At 40.2% G+C, this 18,202-nt stretch overlaps 1 protein-coding gene across 1 annotated transcript in view; it reads right to left on the bottom strand.

Annotated features, from left to right (window-relative positions):
- Window positions 1–18,202, bottom strand: part of pde6a (phosphodiesterase 6A, cGMP-specific, rod, alpha) — a 65,495-nt gene that overhangs the window by 3,848 nt on the left and 43,445 nt on the right. The window contains exons 14-25 of the mRNA XM_071458513.1: window positions 17,062–17,109; window positions 14,233–14,382; window positions 13,100–13,243; window positions 11,878–11,943; window positions 11,407–11,553; window positions 10,208–10,315; window positions 9,725–9,834; window positions 7,787–7,874; window positions 7,084–7,184; window positions 5,824–5,931; window positions 5,675–5,738; window positions 1,735–1,809 (exon numbers count right to left, since the gene is read on the bottom strand). Coding sequence (XP_071314614.1) covers window positions 1,735–1,809; window positions 5,675–5,738; window positions 5,824–5,931; window positions 7,084–7,184; window positions 7,787–7,874; window positions 9,725–9,834; window positions 10,208–10,315; window positions 11,407–11,553; window positions 11,878–11,943; window positions 13,100–13,243; window positions 14,233–14,382; window positions 17,062–17,109 — 1,209 coding nt within the window. The remainder of the gene's footprint in view (window positions 1–1,734; window positions 1,810–5,674; window positions 5,739–5,823; window positions 5,932–7,083; window positions 7,185–7,786; window positions 7,875–9,724; window positions 9,835–10,207; window positions 10,316–11,406; window positions 11,554–11,877; window positions 11,944–13,099; window positions 13,244–14,232; window positions 14,383–17,061; window positions 17,110–18,202) is intronic.

Genomic DNA, 18,202 nt, shown 5'->3' with positions numbered 1-18,202 from the left:
CCACCTACATTTCCTGATAAAATAGATCAAGAGTTTCAGCCTCTGCAACTCTTTTCTTTTTTTACTCGTCAGACCACAGTGACTCACTGAATCGACTCCTGGGAAAAAAAAACAAACTGATCAAAATGAAAAGTTTTCCCTGTTGACTGATGCTATTAAATTCAGAGCACTGTGAGGTGAGAGAGTGTGGGATGGTGTTTCTCACACTTCAAGTGTCTCAAGGACGCGAGGGAGTGAATTTGGGGGGGGGGGGGGGGGGGGGGGGGATGCGGCAAAGAGAGCCAGGGGAGGGTATGGTCGACTGGGCTGGGGCCACATTCACCGCTCTTTCTGTATCAGTGCTCCACATAATGGCCCCGACATCGCTCAACACTGCTGCCACAGGGAGCTGAATCTCTCTTTTCATTTCATCTTCCAGCTGAGTTTCTGTCTCTTGCTCTCCTGCTCTCTCATCCCGTCCTTCCCGCTCTCCGTCCTAAAATGAAACTCGGAGGAGAGCGAGGTCTCGCTATAATTCCCATGATTCCTGCCCTCCCACCAAATCCTCTTTCTCCCCCTCTCAAACTTTATCTTACTGGCACAAACCGATTAAAAGTATTATTAGGATATGAAAATCAAATTACACAGATAAACAGTTTTATTGCAGACTGCAGGTGTACAGATTTAAATTATAACCTAGTTCAAACTACAGCATCATGTACATATTTTTCCAGATTATAGAAATAAAATTGATCATATGATTGAACCAATTTTTCACTATCCACTGCAGACTCTTCAACCCATGTTAAAAGTCTTGGTGTAATGATGGATGGGGATCTCAGTTTCAGTGACCATATCAATGTTACAACTAAATCTTCATTTCGGCATCTCAAAAACACAACTATGGTGAGAGACTTTGTGTCTAACTGAGACTTAGAGAAACTTATCCATGCCTTTATATCCTCCAAAGTTGACTATTGCAATGCTCAGACCATTAGACAGCTACAGCTTATTCAGATTGATCTGTTTTCTTATTGTGCTTTTTACTTCTGTTTTTATGCTTCTTTTATTATTCTTCTCATTGTCTTGCCTTTGAAACACAATACTCTAGGTCAAAGCTCCATTAACTTGCTTTTCTGATTTGTCAAGTGAAAAGTTGTCAGCAAGGTCAAATCAAGGCCAAAATCACCCTTTACCTTCTGCAGCAAGTTGTGAAACAAATGTTGATGTTTGTGATCTTCAAGCATTTTATCAGTATCACACCACAGACTTAACTGATCAAACTTTGGTAATTAAAAAAAGTTAAATCTCAAACAGCACTTAGACAGGACAACGATAATGTAGAGCAGTTTATTTATTGCATGTCTAGCAAATGGGTTTGTGACGCTCGAAGATATGATGGATTTTAAGCAATTTTACCCTAAGTTATACGAGGAGAAGATTTGCATTAAAAAAAAAAAGCAGAGAACCCACACAAACCTTTAAGAAAACACATCAGCCTATAAGAGTTTAGGAAATTCCTTCAGTCTTCAAACCTCATGTTCTTTTCAATCTAATCATTCATCTTAACTGACTTTCAAAGGGATGTCCTCCTTATGAGGTCAGAGGTCATGGTCAACTATAAATGGAGCAGCAGTACCACTGGAGTTGTAGGGCATTCAGCAGGATGGATGCTGCTCAGAGCCGCCCCTGTAAACCTCATGCCCAGTGCCCCCCCTCCCATCCTTAATCCCCCAAATCTTACTGCGTCCTTACAATGGGCTGTTGCTCCAGGACTGTCCTCTCCAGGTCTCCCTGCTCCCAGAACTCTGCAGCTACAGATAGCGCCACCTAGAGGGTCCAACAAAGTTTGGAGAGGTCAAATTAAAAGCCCCATGGTTCTCTTTGGTTTGCAAATGATTGGTGAAGAAAAGATCAAAAGTACATAAATATTTGCATGAAAACAAAGCTTCTTTTAAGGATCAAGTAGCTGTGACAATATCATATATTTCATTCTATCTTCAGAATCAGAATCAGTTTTATTACCAAGTATGTTTCCACATACAAGGAATTTGTGCTGGTGGTTGTGTGCTTATCTTATTATACATCACCATTAATTATTAAGTTTATAAAATGTTTCCAGAGTTTTCAGAGCCCTGTGACATCTTTATGTTGTGACTTTGCCTGACCAACAGTCCACAACCAAAAGATATTCAATTTACTATGATATAAGACGGAAAATGTTGAGGAATTTTCTAACTAATCATTTCAGCACTATGCACAGTATCTGAGTGAAATTCTCTTATAAAGATCCATATTTTACTCATCTCCTGTGTTTGATATCCATAAGACGATATATTTGTTGGTTAACAACCTAAAACCATCACGGTGTGGTTTTACATCTCCTCTCTCAGGAGCTCTAATAACAACAGGTCAGTGAGCCAATCAGAAGAGAGGCCCTGAGACTCTCTTCTGATTGGCTGACTGTTTTCTGAGTGACCCAATAAAATATAGCAGATTTCAGACAAACACTCACAGAAATCAAATCCTGCCAGATTGGATGGTAGGTCCAGGTGGAGGGGGCATGGCTAAGAGAAGTGACTGTTTTGTTGTGACATCACAAAGTTACACAAGTCCTGAAGGCTTGTTTTAAGGCTGAGTTTCTAACTACAGGCGGTGTGCATTTCTCTGAGGACTGAGTGCTTTGACATTTTCACAGTATTTATATAGAACCTAGACCTGCTTTATGATTAAAAAACACATGGTTATCTACCTTCATCCAATATGGGACCTTTAAGTCGCAGGCAGCCATAAAGCTGCCACTGGAGCGTGATTTCCACAGTGCTGATTTGAGGAGCATTTTATCAAGTACGAAAAGCTCCCGCACATGTCCTTAAAATCATCCTGCAAAGCTTTTACAATGTCCAATAAATGAGAATCTTATTCACTGCTCACGAGGTAGTTTCAGGCTTTTGTGCCTTGATGAGATGAAAGTCTATTTCGTCTTGCCCTGCAACGCGAGATCTGATGAATAATATGCGAATTCTGCATTCAGGATAAAAAACCTCATTTTAGAAAGAGCTCGTCATCAAGCCAGTTTTGAGGGAACAATTGCCACAAGGCTGTGGCAGGCTGTAGACAGATATTCTGTGTGCGTGGGAAGCAGAACTGAGTGGGGAAAAAAAAGTACCAGCTATAAAAATGTCAGTGGAATATCGTATAAAGAATGGAGCAGCTCCAGCTTTTGTCTCTCCAGAACACCTCAGGAAGGACTGTCTATCATCAATAAAGATCTCAGTGACTTTATCTGTACTTCAGATGATTTTTATGTAAGAATGTAACCATCTTATCGATTAAATCACAAGCTAGAGCTGTAACAGAGACTCATTTCACACAAGTAGAGTTTCCCTTTGCTTAAATTAGGTTCTGGTATCAAGTATCTGCAAGTCTCTGATGAAAACTTTAATTTGGAGGGCTTCATTTGACAGCGAAAATATGTAGCTGGGGTATTCAGGGTGGAATTCACCTTTTAGGAGAGGAGGTAGTCATCAAACTACTTTTAGAGCACAATTCACATGAGGGCGGCCGCTGCTGTAGAGAGATATCCTGACAGCGTGTGTGGGATGTGGAGCTGACTCACCAGGTGCAGACAAAGGTGAAATCGAACCGGGGAAAAAAAAACAAAAACGTATCCGCCAAAAAATAAAGGTGGAATATCCTAATTGGCAGTGGCTGTTCAGATGGAGCAACAGAGCTGAAGTCATATAAAGACTGAGAACTCTGTTTTCAAACCTGCTGAAGTTTGTCATAATAACAGGATGGTACAGTACTAATTATTGATATGTTTATCAGCTTGCATACATGCTCATAATGTAGTTGAGAGACAGTAGATTAATTAGATGTTCCTCTGGCATACAACTATAATAGACAAATTAATGACAGGAGCCTTGAGGTGAGGAATAGTAAAAATAGTTTTATCCCAAAATGTACTAAAATCTAATGCCATCATATTTAGTCTAATTTATTTTGTATTTCATGCCTTGTATTTGCTATTATATATTTTACTCTGTGTTATAAGGTGTCTTTAAGTGCCTTGAAAGGCACCTTTGAAAAATAATATAATATTATTATTAATAAACATTTTGATGCAACTGAAATGCCTGTAACTAACTAACTGTAACTTAAATGGATGAATTGTTCTAGTTGTGTGACTGATGACATTTTTGCACTAAAAGTTGTAACTCAAATATTTCGGTCACAAGCAGAGATTCACACCAACCTCTACTATAACAGACTATTTGTGAACAATAATCATGAGCCGCTCTTCTAATTGGCTGATCATGCTGCTGATCCCACAACCTCCCCTCACATATATTGTATCTGAAGATCGAGCAGTACTCAAACACAATTCCAGCCCCTGTTTGGAGGAGTATATGCTCCATTCATGACGAGTACCAGGTTTGTGATCCTTTAATTGTAAAATCATCCCCAGGACTCGGCAAATTGACTCTTACTTTTCACTTGAAAATTCTAATATTTAAATATGGGTTAAAGTTCAATATTCAATCTGTGATTATCTGTTCAATTCAAAACTGAGTGCAAGTGTGTGAGTGCAAGTGTGTGAGTGCAACAGGCTGTGGGCATTTCTGTCTGACCCATGTCAGACCCTGCTGTCCACAGACTGTTGTTTTAAATTTGGTAGCCATGCTGGTGGAGAATAATGATGACAAAACCATCTGAAAGGCGATATGCAGCATTATTTTGGATTTAAAGAAGTTGATAGAAAAACCATGGATATAGCTCAGGTGTTTACTGGCTTGAGGAGTTCTTTTTGTTCTTTTTATAACTGAAAGGGAGTGGAGGAGCCTGAGAAATGAAGGAAAAAAAAAAAGATTTCAAACATCTTCTGTAACGATGCGTGCTGAAACAGCACAGCACGCCTTCTCATTTTCTGAATCAGTGGTTCAAACATTTTGGGCTCGTGACCCTTGAAAATGAAGCTATGTCTACCTGTGACCCCTCGTGACAGGTTGGGCACTGCTCTAATAATTAGCATGGGACCAGCTTCTCTCTGATAAACTTATCTGAATAAGTTTTAGATAAAATGATCCCATAATAAGATTTCACTTTTTATAATAGACTATCTTTATAACTGAATTCTGTCAACAGGTGTTGTATCAAACACTATCTGTGCTTTACATTACCATTACTGGTTTTATTATGGGTACAGTGGAATTGCTCTGTGTATAAGAATGGGAAGCAGGTGTTCCTGACAAAGAGCTCATGTTTCGAGTCAATTGCAAACAAATAAAGGTAAAAAATGAGCCTCCAGCAGCGCCTGTTTAACAGCCAGCGATGCTTCCTGTTCGAATTGATGTGCCTGTGTGTGCAGGCTCGATGGCAATGTGTATATTGCATACTTTACTGAAGTAAAACGCTGAGCCTGCCATGCCGTAATGAGGGGAATGAAAAGCAGCAGGTAGCTTTTGATGCATGAGGCCGTCAGGAATCACTGCTGAACGCTGCTGAGAGAAATGGCAGCGCTGACAAAATGTCATTCTCTGTCTACTTTATCACCAGCACCCCACTCTTGGAGAGACTCTCCTGGAGCCTGTGTACAAGTGTGTGTCTTATTACAGTGAACGGCTGGATGTTAGTGAGGCTGGAGAGCCGTTTTACAGCTACTACTGTGAAGTGTGAAAAGGATCGGGCGTACCTTGCTCTGTATCTCCCATGGTTTGGCGATAGCTGACAGGTCACAGGCCGTCATCATCATGGCCCTAAAAACACAATACATTCATGTGTTGACATATGACTGTATGCATTTGTGTTTGTACCTGTATATATGTGTGTGTTTGTGCCTACATGACAATCTCTTTACGCGTGGTCTCCAGCATCATGTACTTGGTCCAATCGTTCCAGTTCTCGTAGGTCTTGGACTGGTCCACAATCTTCTGGAACATTGTCCTCTTCCTGTACAGAAACACAACAGTGCTCCACTACCTCCGTCTTTATCATGCGTTTCACCAGGCTTTACAATCACACTCGGCTGTGACACACTTTTCTTCATCACCTGCTCTGTGCATGTTTTGCTGAGATTATTTTGTAGAAGCTCATGGGACAGAATCTATCAGCAAATATGAAGTGGGGGGGGCGGTGCTTTGTGACATTCAGACTTCAGGGGGGTTTGTAGCTTACTCTCTGGGCTCTGTTTTAGTGATCCAAAGCACATGGTATAAAGCGAGTGGTGCAAGTACATTGAGGGCGTGTCCATGTCACCTTTGCTATTTTAACAGCAGATAAACAGTCACTACTCCAGGCTCATGGTTCAAAAGGGTTGTACTTTTTCTCTTAATTATTCATGGGAGTGTTTTGGGTGTTACATGTAATAAACCAATCAGAGAGCCATCTCCCATTCCCTTTAAAAGCCAGGCGCGCTGCACTTTGGTGGATTGCTATTATAATAACGTGATGACGAGTTAGATTCTGTCTGTGGTCAGTTGATTACATATTGTGACTGACCACACACAGCAGTTCTGTGCACTCTGAGGGGCAGAGAAGGGCTGAGTGAATCAACGCGTTGCACACAGATGTACAGAGAAGTAATGGCACGAATCACAACGTTAGAAACATTTTATGTTTAATAATAAATCTTTGGTCCATTATGAAACTGTGGTTGGAAAAATTCCATCTAAGTGGCGAATGGGAAAGAAACAATTTCTGCTGCCTCAAGATAGCAATACACCAACAATGCTCCTGACCACTCCTCATTTTAGGACAAACACACCCACGGATGCTCAGTTGGGCGCAAGTGTTGTTGCTTTTTAAACAATGTGGGAGCTGGACGGAAACATGACAACTGCATTGGTCTGAAACTTGCAAAGACAGGGCCCCTGATTCTGTCTTTTCAGATTCAATTCAAAAAGTAACTTCATTATTATTCATTATTATCTACAGTGTTTTTATTTAAATTACACTAAAATGAATGAAATAATCAAATGTGCCACTCAACAGTTAAGTGTGTCTGAATAAAAAGCAGTAGAATGATGAGTGGACAGACAGTTTAATTTTTTTTTTTTGTTCTTTTTTTTTTTTATCTGTAAAATCACTGCCCTTTGTACTGACTTGAAGTAGAGAGCCAGGTCAGTGGCGATAATGGCGATGTCCATGAGGTGGATGACGAGGTCGTGCTGACGGCGGTTCAGGTTCTGATATATGTTCAGCGCCTGAAACACGAGAGAAAGTCAAGACAGTCACTTCAAAGAACAACGAGAGCGCAGCGTGGCGACAGGAAGTCCAGGGGCATGTGACGGGACGTTAGGTTGTCATGACCCCGACTGGACATCCAGAGGACTGAGGTTAAGATGTTTGAAACTGAACAGCTGATCTGTAAACTGGGAGTGTGCCACACATCCAGATCGAGACTCAGACAGGCCTCCTTTGACGCGAGACAGAAATTATCTGTGACTAAACTGATAAATTGGAAAAGATAAACAGAGAAAGCTGAGAGTTTTCTTTCTATGCTAAACACTAAATGGGTTTCTACTGCTATGCTGTAGAAACCTTTTTTGAGAGCTTTTGCATTGATCCCATGAGTCTTTGCTATAAGACTGAATATGGAGAGATAATCATCATATTAGTTTAATTTAATTTTTCATAAACATGTTTCCCCACTGAGTTACAGAAGCAAATGGAGCAGAGGCTACGAGAGGACTGGGCATCACTTGTTTATATGTACTGTAGGATGGTTCTATCGCATTGTTTTCCACTGTAGACGTGTAGGTGTTAATGTGTCCACCCCTGTGTCTGTGTTTGCACTGCAACATACTTCATCTCTCAGCAGAGTCTTGCCAAAGTCCAGATGGTGTCTTTCCAAGATGGAGGAGCCGTGAAGCTTCGCCAGAGGATTACCAGACCTGGAAACACACACACACACACACACACACACACACACACACACACACACACACACACACACACACACAGAATGATGGGAGGTTACACTGTGATAAATCATGCATGTTAAATCCAGGGTGGGCCTGGCCCGCTGCGTCCGCGGCTAATGGCGGCTCTCATTAGCTCATCCATCAGCAGGTGGAGCAGAGCAGCTGGAGGTGTATCTGGTCAATATCAGCGCATTGATGTTCGCGGCGTGTGTGACGTTACCTTCGTCTAAAGAGCTGAGGTCAGCTCGTCTCAAACACGGGAGGAGTGCCTGCTGTCACTTTGAGTCAATTAAACGCCCTCACAATGACCAAACAGTCTGATTTCCAAATGAGACAAGTTTGAAATTAATGTAACTGAAACTCAAGAACAAACAGGGTCATGGCGGCAGTGAGTAATTAAAGAAGCCTTATATTAATTATTTTATATAATTTTATCTCAGTTCTTGGACAGAAACTTGTGAGCTACTGAGAAAACAATGTTTATTCTTCATGCACCTTCATTTAAAAAACCGTTTGCTCAGCTGGTCTCATTTCACCTTAGAATCTGTAATGCCCTTATTTAAGAAACCTGTCTCCTATCACCCAACTGATCCAGGAAGACAGCCACCCCCCCCCCCCCCCCCCCCCTCCGAGTCTGGTTCTATTGGAGGTTTTCCACTGTGGCCAAGTGTTGGTCATTGGAGAACTGCTGGGTTCCCTTTACAGTTTTGCACAAAATAGAAGCTTTTTTGTTTTTTCAGAAAAGTCGACACAGTGAATGGTCCGTGTTTAGACAGATTTCCAGCAGTCTGCCTCTTAATTGGAACTGACTCCCTGGGGCAGGCGCCATGACTTGTTTCGTGTTTCATTTATTTATTAATTTATTTATTTGAAGTTCACACATTTCCATTGTTCATTTTTATGTTTGCAATTTCAAATTGTGGCACAGTGGTTAGCACCGCTGGCTCACAGCAAGAAGGTCCTGGGTTCTCCAGCTTCCTCCCACAATCCTGAGAATTGCAGGTTAATTAGCCATTCTAAAATTGCCTGTAGGTGTGAATGTGAGCGAGAACGGTTGTTTGTCTCTGTGTCAGCCCTGCAATAGACTGGTGACCTGTCCATGGTGTACCCTGCCCTCATATAACTTTAGCTGGGATTGGCTCCAGCCCCCTGCCACCATATAAGGATGAAGGGTATGGATAATAAATGAATTTCTAATAGAGCATTAAGCAGGTTAATGGAATTGTACCTACTGTAAGGTCTTGATCTAACTCTGTAAAGTGCCCTGAGTTAACGTATGTTATGATTTGACACTATACAAATAAAACTGAATTGAAATTGAATGACTGCCTCAGTTTTCTCACACTAATTCATATTAATAATTGCAGTTTAGTTCAGATTCTTTTGCCTTAAAAACAGATAAAAGATTGAAATAATGAAACACAAACAACCAATACCTTAACCTGGTCACTTTATTATATCCACCTAATGCTATCCAATACATTAATCTGCTTTTTATTAATTAAATTAAGGTTGAGGTGTGTGTTATACTGTGCTGCATTATATTCAGAGGTGTTAGAAAGAAATATGTGATTTAAGTAAAGTCAGGTCACTTTTAATTCTATAAGTCAGAAGTTCACTAAGTTACTTCTAAATTTACTTGTTACCTCTAAGGGTCATGGTGCAAGAAACTTCTTCTGGAGGGAACTTTCCAGAAACATAAATCTAATTAAGTTTTATTCATTTAGCAGCTGTTTAGGGATCAAAGCTGTTCATTCACTGACATGATGAAACACTCGACCCCCCTCTCCCTCTCTCTTCCTTCCCCCCGTAGCTCTTACTTCAACTGGTAGAGGTTATTGGTTCCTCTGTGGTCAATATCATGGCAGAGGCCGGCGGTCACCATGGCCATGCACTCCAGGTCTGTGTAGTAACGCTTCAGATCACCTGTCTGAGAACAAACACACACACACACACACACACACTCATTTCATGATTTACAGACAATTCATCATCTCTCGTTTCCTCCCCCTCTCTCTCTCGCTTACACACGAACATCCACATAAACACAGCACAGACATGCATGGTCACATGTAGAGAACATTTCAGGTCGTGATAGGAGGGATGAAGGAGGAGGAGGAGGAGAATAAAGGGATAAGGAACAGGAAAGAGGAAAGATGAGAGGTGAGAGGGAGGAGGAGGAGTAGAGTAGATTTACTGGAGAGAGGAGGAGGAGGAGGAGATGATGGAGAGCAGGAGTTGAGGGATTGATGAGGGATGGAGAGGAGGAGGATGGAAGGAGAGGAAGAGGCTGCGTGTCTGACCATCAGCAGGGTGAACATGGTCTGTCCCACGTTGAAGCCGTGTCTCCAGTTGTGGTAGGTGATCTTCCTGTAGCCTTTACTCAAAGAGTAAACGAATCTCACCAGGACCTGCAGGTCAAACACACTTTACTGCTTTTATCGGCAAATAGAAGAGACAACGATACCACTCTGTTTGTGTTCATCTGTGACAGACACCAGTAGTTGCCAGATTTCTGTTGTTCAAATTAATGACTGAGAAAAGCTCTTATTAAAAACAGAATCTGAACTGAAGAAGAGTTTGGTCTAATGAGCTCTATTTAAAGTCGAACACAGTCAACTGCTTGTAACATCAGTTTGATTATTTGTGTGTGATGCTGCGCACATCTACTACATGATGATGTGTTTGAATTTTGGAAAAATATTATTTTCAGTAGTCTGATACTTCAATATTTCAATCCAACCCCTGGTGAGACGGATATTGTTTCAAGTAGGTTTTACCAAGCAGTAACCTCCAGGCCTGAATCATGAAGCATCAGCTCTGAAGAGCCAGAACCTGCAGTTCCTCTAATGACCACTAAAGTGTGGCTCCAACAGTGAGTCAGTCCTCATAGACTCCCATGTTAAAATGTCCAACTTCACAGCAGAAATGTTCACAGCCTGGTACAAAAACAGTTTTGGTCTCTATAGCTCATTTCCTCCATGACAACTGTACAGGGGTGAACTTTTATATTGAAAACTTGTATATTTTTATATTTTATTAAGGCTCAAAGTTATTAAAGCTTAACGTTATGTATAATTGAGGATGTGGCCTCTTTGAATGACAGGTGGTTCAGCGTATGCTTCCAACAAACCGGCAGGCAGCAAAGTCTCTTCTTTGATGGTCTATTGGTTACCCGATAGCTGACTGTTGTTTCTGTGCTTCACCCAGACGTGACTGGACGAACCTTTCTACACCTGCCTCACAGTTGAAACCCTGCAGCAATTCCTTCTACTTGTTCTCAGCTGATTGGTGGTGACTGGGGCTCCATGTTGATTTCAGCCCAGAATGCCGACTCATTGCTCCATTTGTCTAAATCTACAGTTTTTTGGCACCTTCTTGTAAAAGCCTCAGTTTAATGCAGAGAATATGACAGCAGCTCTGAAATTTACATAATGGAATGTTATTTTGCAAAACTGAGAAAAAATATGAAGATTAAATACGAATTCATTAACAAACCCACCTCTCTGGGAATGTGAAACTTGTCCACCACTTTCAGTTCATAGTACATCTGGATGCCACACTTCACCAGGTCCAGTTCACTGTGTTCAAAGTCACAGAAGTGAAACTCCAAGATCTCAGATTTCTTAGCGCTCGGCAAAACCTCTGACTGTGGACAGAAAAGGACAAATATGTCAATTCATACTGTAGATTTTTGCAATCATGTTGCCACAGCTTGGTGTGGGATCCCATTGTGAATCATGTCACAACACTGCCCCGTAGGACTGTGGAAAAATGAGAAACCTTAAAAACAAAAAGGTCACAAGTTTGATCTGTTGAGTCGATATAATAAATGTCACAGACTCTGGTTTTCCTGTCACTTTTTCACCTGTTTCTTCACAGAATCATGTTGCATCAGGGGATTTATTTCTTTGTGTGCACTGAGGATAGCTTTGAATTTCTGAAAGCACAAGCTGGATGTTTTGTTGTTTACCAGAATCTCCTGGAGGTCCTCCTCCTCGCACTCGTCTGGCTCCTTCCCCCATCTCTCCCTGGTGTTCTGAGGAAACACACATCATCAACACTCACCTTGGATCTAACGGTTCAGCATCAATCATCTGACTCCTGATCTGAGGTCACATCAGGTCATCTCTCTCTGCCTTTGTTCCCTCTGTCTGTCTCTCTCTCTATCTACTGACAAATCACCTCATACAAAATCTGACAGCCTATTTCACCTTATAAACGATGCTCACCTCCTGTTTCCATCGTCTACATCAACTCCCTGGTTTGAAACTGACTGGTTTTGTTCTGTGAGGCACAAATATCACAGGATAAAGCAAAGCACCAATTCTGCAGGGTTACTAACCGCTAGTGTCTTCTGCTTCCCTCCTTTGTGTTTATTCAAAAATATATTCTGCATCATGGTCCAGAAGTGGTCTCTAGTTTTTATTTTATGTCAACAAAAAAAAAACTGTATTGGAAAATCTATTAATCTTTTTAATTCAGCTTCTACCATACACAGTTTCTAGGCAATCTTAGATGAGAGGACATTAGATTTAATTTGACAAAACTAGTGAGTAACAACTGAAGTACAGACCACATCACAATTATCCTAAATCCTAATATTAATACTTTCTTCCAGATCTCATTACCAACTTGTTTTGAATTGAGAAATTCACATTTCCATGACTTTAATTCATATGTAGCCACTTTTACACACTGTAAGAAATTCAAGAGGCCAATTACAGAAAAAACATTAAAGCTGAACTTCATTAGTCATTTCATGAAAACAGGCACTCAACTGTGTGTTAAACACTAAAATCCTATATTAGTAAATGTTTGGAACAACCTATTAGAAGAGAAACAGAATGACATAACACAATTTGATAGAATTAACATATACAGGGATGTAAGTATGCACCGAAATACATTGATATAAGTTTATATGTTTATGTAACTTATTTATTATCATTTTGTAAACGATCATTCCTGTTATCATTATTGTCATAAAAGCTGTCAGTTCATGGTGGTGGAGGGGGGGTTGTTTCAAGGAAGACTTGAAAGATATAGCCAAACCACTTTGGAAAAGTGATGTGCAATGTTCAAGATCAATAAATTTAAATGATACAAAAAACACATTTTGGTGAAACCAGAGTGATATTTATAGCCGATGTGGCAGAGAACCAGGTCTCTTTTTTCCACATTCACTTACTAACCAGAACGTTCTGGATTTCGTCCTTGCGACACTTGACGTGGTACATCACCATGTCCTGGAAGATGTCCTTCCTGTTCTCCAGCTTGTTCATCTTGTCGTAGGTGTCAGGGTTCAGCACCGACCAGCCCAGGAACTGGGTCAGAGACTAGACAGAAAGAGTGGTGTGTGTATGTGTGTGTGTGAGAGAAAGAGAGAGACAGAGAGAGAGAGAGAGAGAGAGAGAGAGAGAGAGAGAGAGAGAGAGAGAGAGAGAGAGAGAGAGAGAGAGAGAGAGAGAGAGAGAGAGAGAGAGAGAGAGAGAGAGAGAGAGAGAGAGAGACATAGCGTGTTAAGACCCTGGTAGATGTGCCAAAAAAATACATGAAATGATAAAATAATTTCTGTAGTTAAATCTTTTCTATCACTGCTCAAACTGCCCTCTTTTGTCCAACACTAAATGGAAATAAAAACACACATCACCTGCTGCCAGCGGTGGAAACTGTTCTGATTCCTCCCTTAAGTTAAAGCAGCACCTCCACACTGTGAAAATGCTCTAATACAAGTTCTACATTTAACTCAGACATGTTATACATGCATCAGCAAAATGCACTGAAGTATCAAAACAGTAAAAGCAGTCATTGTGCAGAATGTGTTATATCATTATATACATTACAGTGTGCACTGCTGAATCCACATAGAGGCATAGAGAACATATAATTTGTGCTTCATTACATTTTTAAGGCTTCAGCACCACATTAACATCCAAATAACTCCAAAGAGATTATCTCATTTGTGTTTTACACAGTTTCTGCAAAACAAACATCTGTTTGTTTTGTTCTTAATGTTGGTCAAATCACTTTTCAGGCTAATAGCAAATCATATTCATATGAACATGTCAAAAAGGCAAAATGTCCTTAAAACTACTTTGATGTTAGAGAAAAGCTAAAGATCAAACTGTCACGTTGTGTATTTTAGTTCTGAGCAGAGGCAGATAGAGAGACTTCAGTGAAAAGCCTCCAGGCCCAGTGATAAATAATGCAGATGCTCTGAATGGCCTGAGTGTATTTATAAACTCAGTGACTCAGTGCTGACTCCCTCTCTCTCTCTCTCTCTCACACACACACACACACACACACACACACACACACACTTTACCTCCATCAGTGTTTCATCCATTTCATCAAAGGGTTTCCCATCCTTCCTGTTATAGAACGTGGCCACACCCACTATCTCCTCTTTCTTGTTGACAATTGGCAACGACAGGATGTTCTTAATGGTCCAGCCAGACTCATCCAGAGGCTCTTTCTGTGCACGTACACACACACACACACACACACACACACACACACACACACACACACACACACACACACAGAGTTCAACATGCATTATTTCAGTGGCTATATATAAGAATATGCTTGTCTACTGCGATATACTTAAGTAGCAATTTTGGGGGCTTTTTTTAAATCTAGTATCACTGTTGTTTTATTGACCATTTTCCCACCATGAAGCAGGAATCTAACATGAACTTCTACAGTACATTCAGAAGAAAAGTGAAAAGAATCAATAATTCACCTGCTCACTGCCCCTAAAATCTGAACACACTGCTGCTGCTGTTCAAGTCTTGCTTTTTTAAAATGAATGCTTGATGAACCAATGCTGCCCTTCATCTTCATCACAGAGTGAAGTGTAAAAACATAAAAACAATAACAGGATATTCTTGGATTCAAATCTATATAGTAGTTTTTTTTGCATGTGTCGGCAATGAATGGACGTCTGGAAAAACATAATGGAATGAGTTATTCACAGCAGTTAAATGGAGTCTGATGATGGGAAATGTTTTCATTTGTTTTGGACCATTTCATTCAAATGTAGTTCAAAGTATTTTTTTGCGGGATCTTAAATAAAGCAAAGCATAAAGTAACTGGAAAAAAAGGGGGGGGGGGGGGGGGGGACACAGAAGATCAGAAACAGTAAAAATAGCAAAGTACCTTTTTACACTAATTTCAACAGCCTTACAAGATGAAACACATACATATCTACAGTTACAGAGATAATACGCTGCGTTTTTTTATTAAGGGATGACCCTTTCCCTGCTTGATCTTACAACTGTACAAAAACTGGGAAATGTGGGAAAACCATGACAAAGTAGATTTGCATAAGGCTGATTACATGAGGTAAATTATAACATAATCACAACACAGCTGTAGGAGGATATAATGGAGGGTCGTCCAGTTAAACATTCAGACACTGTCAGCAGGTCTGAAACAGGACCACGGTATGAGCAGGTACACTGGCTAGCACTGTATTGGAAACCAAGTGCAATAAGGATAAATACACTGGGAACTCAGTAGCCTTCAGGAAACTAATTTAAACTGCAGAGGACAGAGAATGTAGGAGATATAATTTATTCACTAAGGACATTACAACGGTTCTTGATGATTGTTCTCTGGTGGTCTTTTATGATACAAGAGGGGCCATTATACAGCCCAGTTCATTTTTTCATATATATTCTCAGCTCCATTTTATTCACATCACTAAAGAGCAAATGCAGTCACTATGATCTGACTGAGAAATGTTAATGTCATTCATTTCTTTACACAAAGAGCTGATCACAGATACAGATGAGCGAGATGGGCACTGAATGTATTCTTTCCTGGATAAATAAATGTGTAATGAATAAATAATGTGAATCAAAATAATGTGATACTATCTGTGAATGCTCATATTTGTGCGTTTATTTGGACCAAAGCCTCTGCCAAGTGAATAAATGTAAATGTATATTCGAACTATTCGTCTTACAGTTGATAATGAGGACATTTTTCATTTACCTGCATATTCATTACATTTGGGGCAATGTATCGAGGGTTTAATAAACTGCAGTTCTGAGTGACTAATTAGCAAAGCGACCTTTTGTACCCACTTCTATAGAGGACGGAGACATCTTGACTGTGTCAGAAAGTTTCAAAATAAGTATTAAAAGGTTTTGTTTTTAACCCTCCTGGCAGAAAGAAAAGTTTTAGCCTCTGTTTCTTATTTTCTCTCATCAATCTCACAAAGCTTTTCACTGTAAACACAATCAACTGTAGTGCCTCTCTTTGTACTGATTTCTATGATTTATATAGTTATGTGGAAACCACCCAGTTATATCAGCTGATGGACTTTAGTCCATGATGATACACAGTTCATATTTTATTGGGTAATTAATGGGTAATAATATTGTATAATTGTTGTATTATTGTTTTATTTAGTGTCTTTTTCTGAAAGTTTTGTATTAAACTGTTTTTTTGCAGCTGAGCTGTTTGTTGCCATTTGACTGGCCCTTTTCCTCTGCATGATACTGGCTCAACCTCAAGATCACCTCCACCAAGGTTCGAGCAAACTGAGGCGATACCAAAAGGTGATGTGAAAACACTGCAGACTGCTGATTGGTCAGAGAGAGTTTCCAACCGGTGTGGACAGATCGTTGTCATTCTGGACAAATCCAACAAAAACAGCAGAAACCTGTGAGACCTAAAATATTTTTCTTATTCTTCTGAGAATATTTTATTTTATTGTCCTTATTTATATGTTGCATTACATTTCATTTTTATTTTACTTTATACATATTAACATATCCTCTCTATTATGTGTCTCATTTTCAAGTTTTGATTGTTTCTTCCATTTTCAATGCTTAATAAGATGAAATGGAAAATGTTTTCAATAATAAAGTATTTGAGGAAAAAAAAGCACAAACCCTCCATTTTTAAACCGTAGCCTGTTACACTTCTGTTGGTTATTGTTCTATACTTTTAGTACGGCAACCTCCAAAACCACTGAGCAACCGGGCAGGTGCAGATGATTGGTAGCTGTTTGATGCTCATGTCTGTGTCGCATTGAAGATGATGTCACAATAGCTTTGTGCATTGTTGCTATAGTAACAGTGCTGCATTGAGTGAAAAAAGTGCCTGGTACCTAAAGCAAATCAAGTTGCAGTCATCTTACCTGGAACTGAAAAAACTCGTCCTGTGCTGCGTTCATTATGTTACAGATCTGTTGGAAAAGGGAAAAGAGAATAAAGTCAAGTATGAGAGATTTTATAAAGTGATGGGTTTATTCTATGCATCTCCAACCAAAATGAATCCTCAGTGTAATCTGTACAGGTTAGAAAAACATATGAAGGTCAGAACAAAGACAAAGCTCACATGGCCTGAAGCACCACATGTTCATGTGTTAGTCTCAGAAGATGACAAAGTTTTAATGCTGCACAGTTTAATCAATTTGCATCCAAAAGCATTAGTGTCAGTCTGACATGTCGTTTTCACTCAGCTGATGAAAAGGTGACTCTGTGGAGAAATTAAGTTTTCACTTTCACATGATGGAGAAAGAGGAGGAAGAGAGGAGGGGAGGATGTGGAGTTGAAAAATGACAAGCAGCAAAGACAATGGAAGGACAGGACGAGCGCAGACGGGTAGAAGCAGGAGGAAGGATAGGCAGACAAGCGGCGGTGGGCTCAGTGGTTTGGGGAAAGCATGCTGTAATTAATTACATTGGCTGCGGAAATTACAATTATACATCACAGCAGCGCATTGCAGAGCACTTTTTATTTCCACAACGGTGTGCACACTGACAACTGTGTAATAAGGCTTAATGGCGTTCTGCTCGTCTGACCACCCACAGCTTCCCATGAAGATATTCTGAGATAAAGATTTTTTAGAGGACACTGGTTTTACACTGAGTCCTGCACAGCAGAGGAGAGAGTTGCTCTCAGAGTTAGAGATGATGAGGAGAATTTGTACTGAACTACAAGTTTTGGTTGAATCTCACCATACAAGATCCATTAATATACTGCACCAAGTCTGACAATGTACAAGCTTTGCTTCTAACTAGTCCCTCAAGATCTTGTGGTAAGTAGCTGAGGTTTAAAACTACAGTTGTTTCAAGAACACCCTAATAATTCACGGCTTTGAGGTAAACTTAATACCTCCTAACTTGTTGCCCGTGAGCTCCATAAACCAAATACTTAGTTCAGAAAGAGACATTTCGGTGTCAGGTGCACAGTGGGAAATCAAATCACTGTCCATCCCACAAAACTAAAATGTTTAGATAGAGCTGAAGTGTTGTGATAAATGCTAATTTTACTTAT

The sequence above is a fragment of the Trachinotus anak genome, unplaced genomic scaffold (assembly GCF_046630095.1).
Source record: "Trachinotus anak isolate AG129_WGS33_773 ecotype Australia unplaced genomic scaffold, CSIRO_AGI_Tana_v1 ptg000021l, whole genome shotgun sequence".
Taxonomy (NCBI): Eukaryota; Metazoa; Chordata; class Actinopteri; order Carangiformes; family Carangidae; genus Trachinotus; species Trachinotus anak.
Note: the sequence above shows the minus strand (reverse complement) of the source record. Positions and strands in the feature narration are given on the sequence as shown.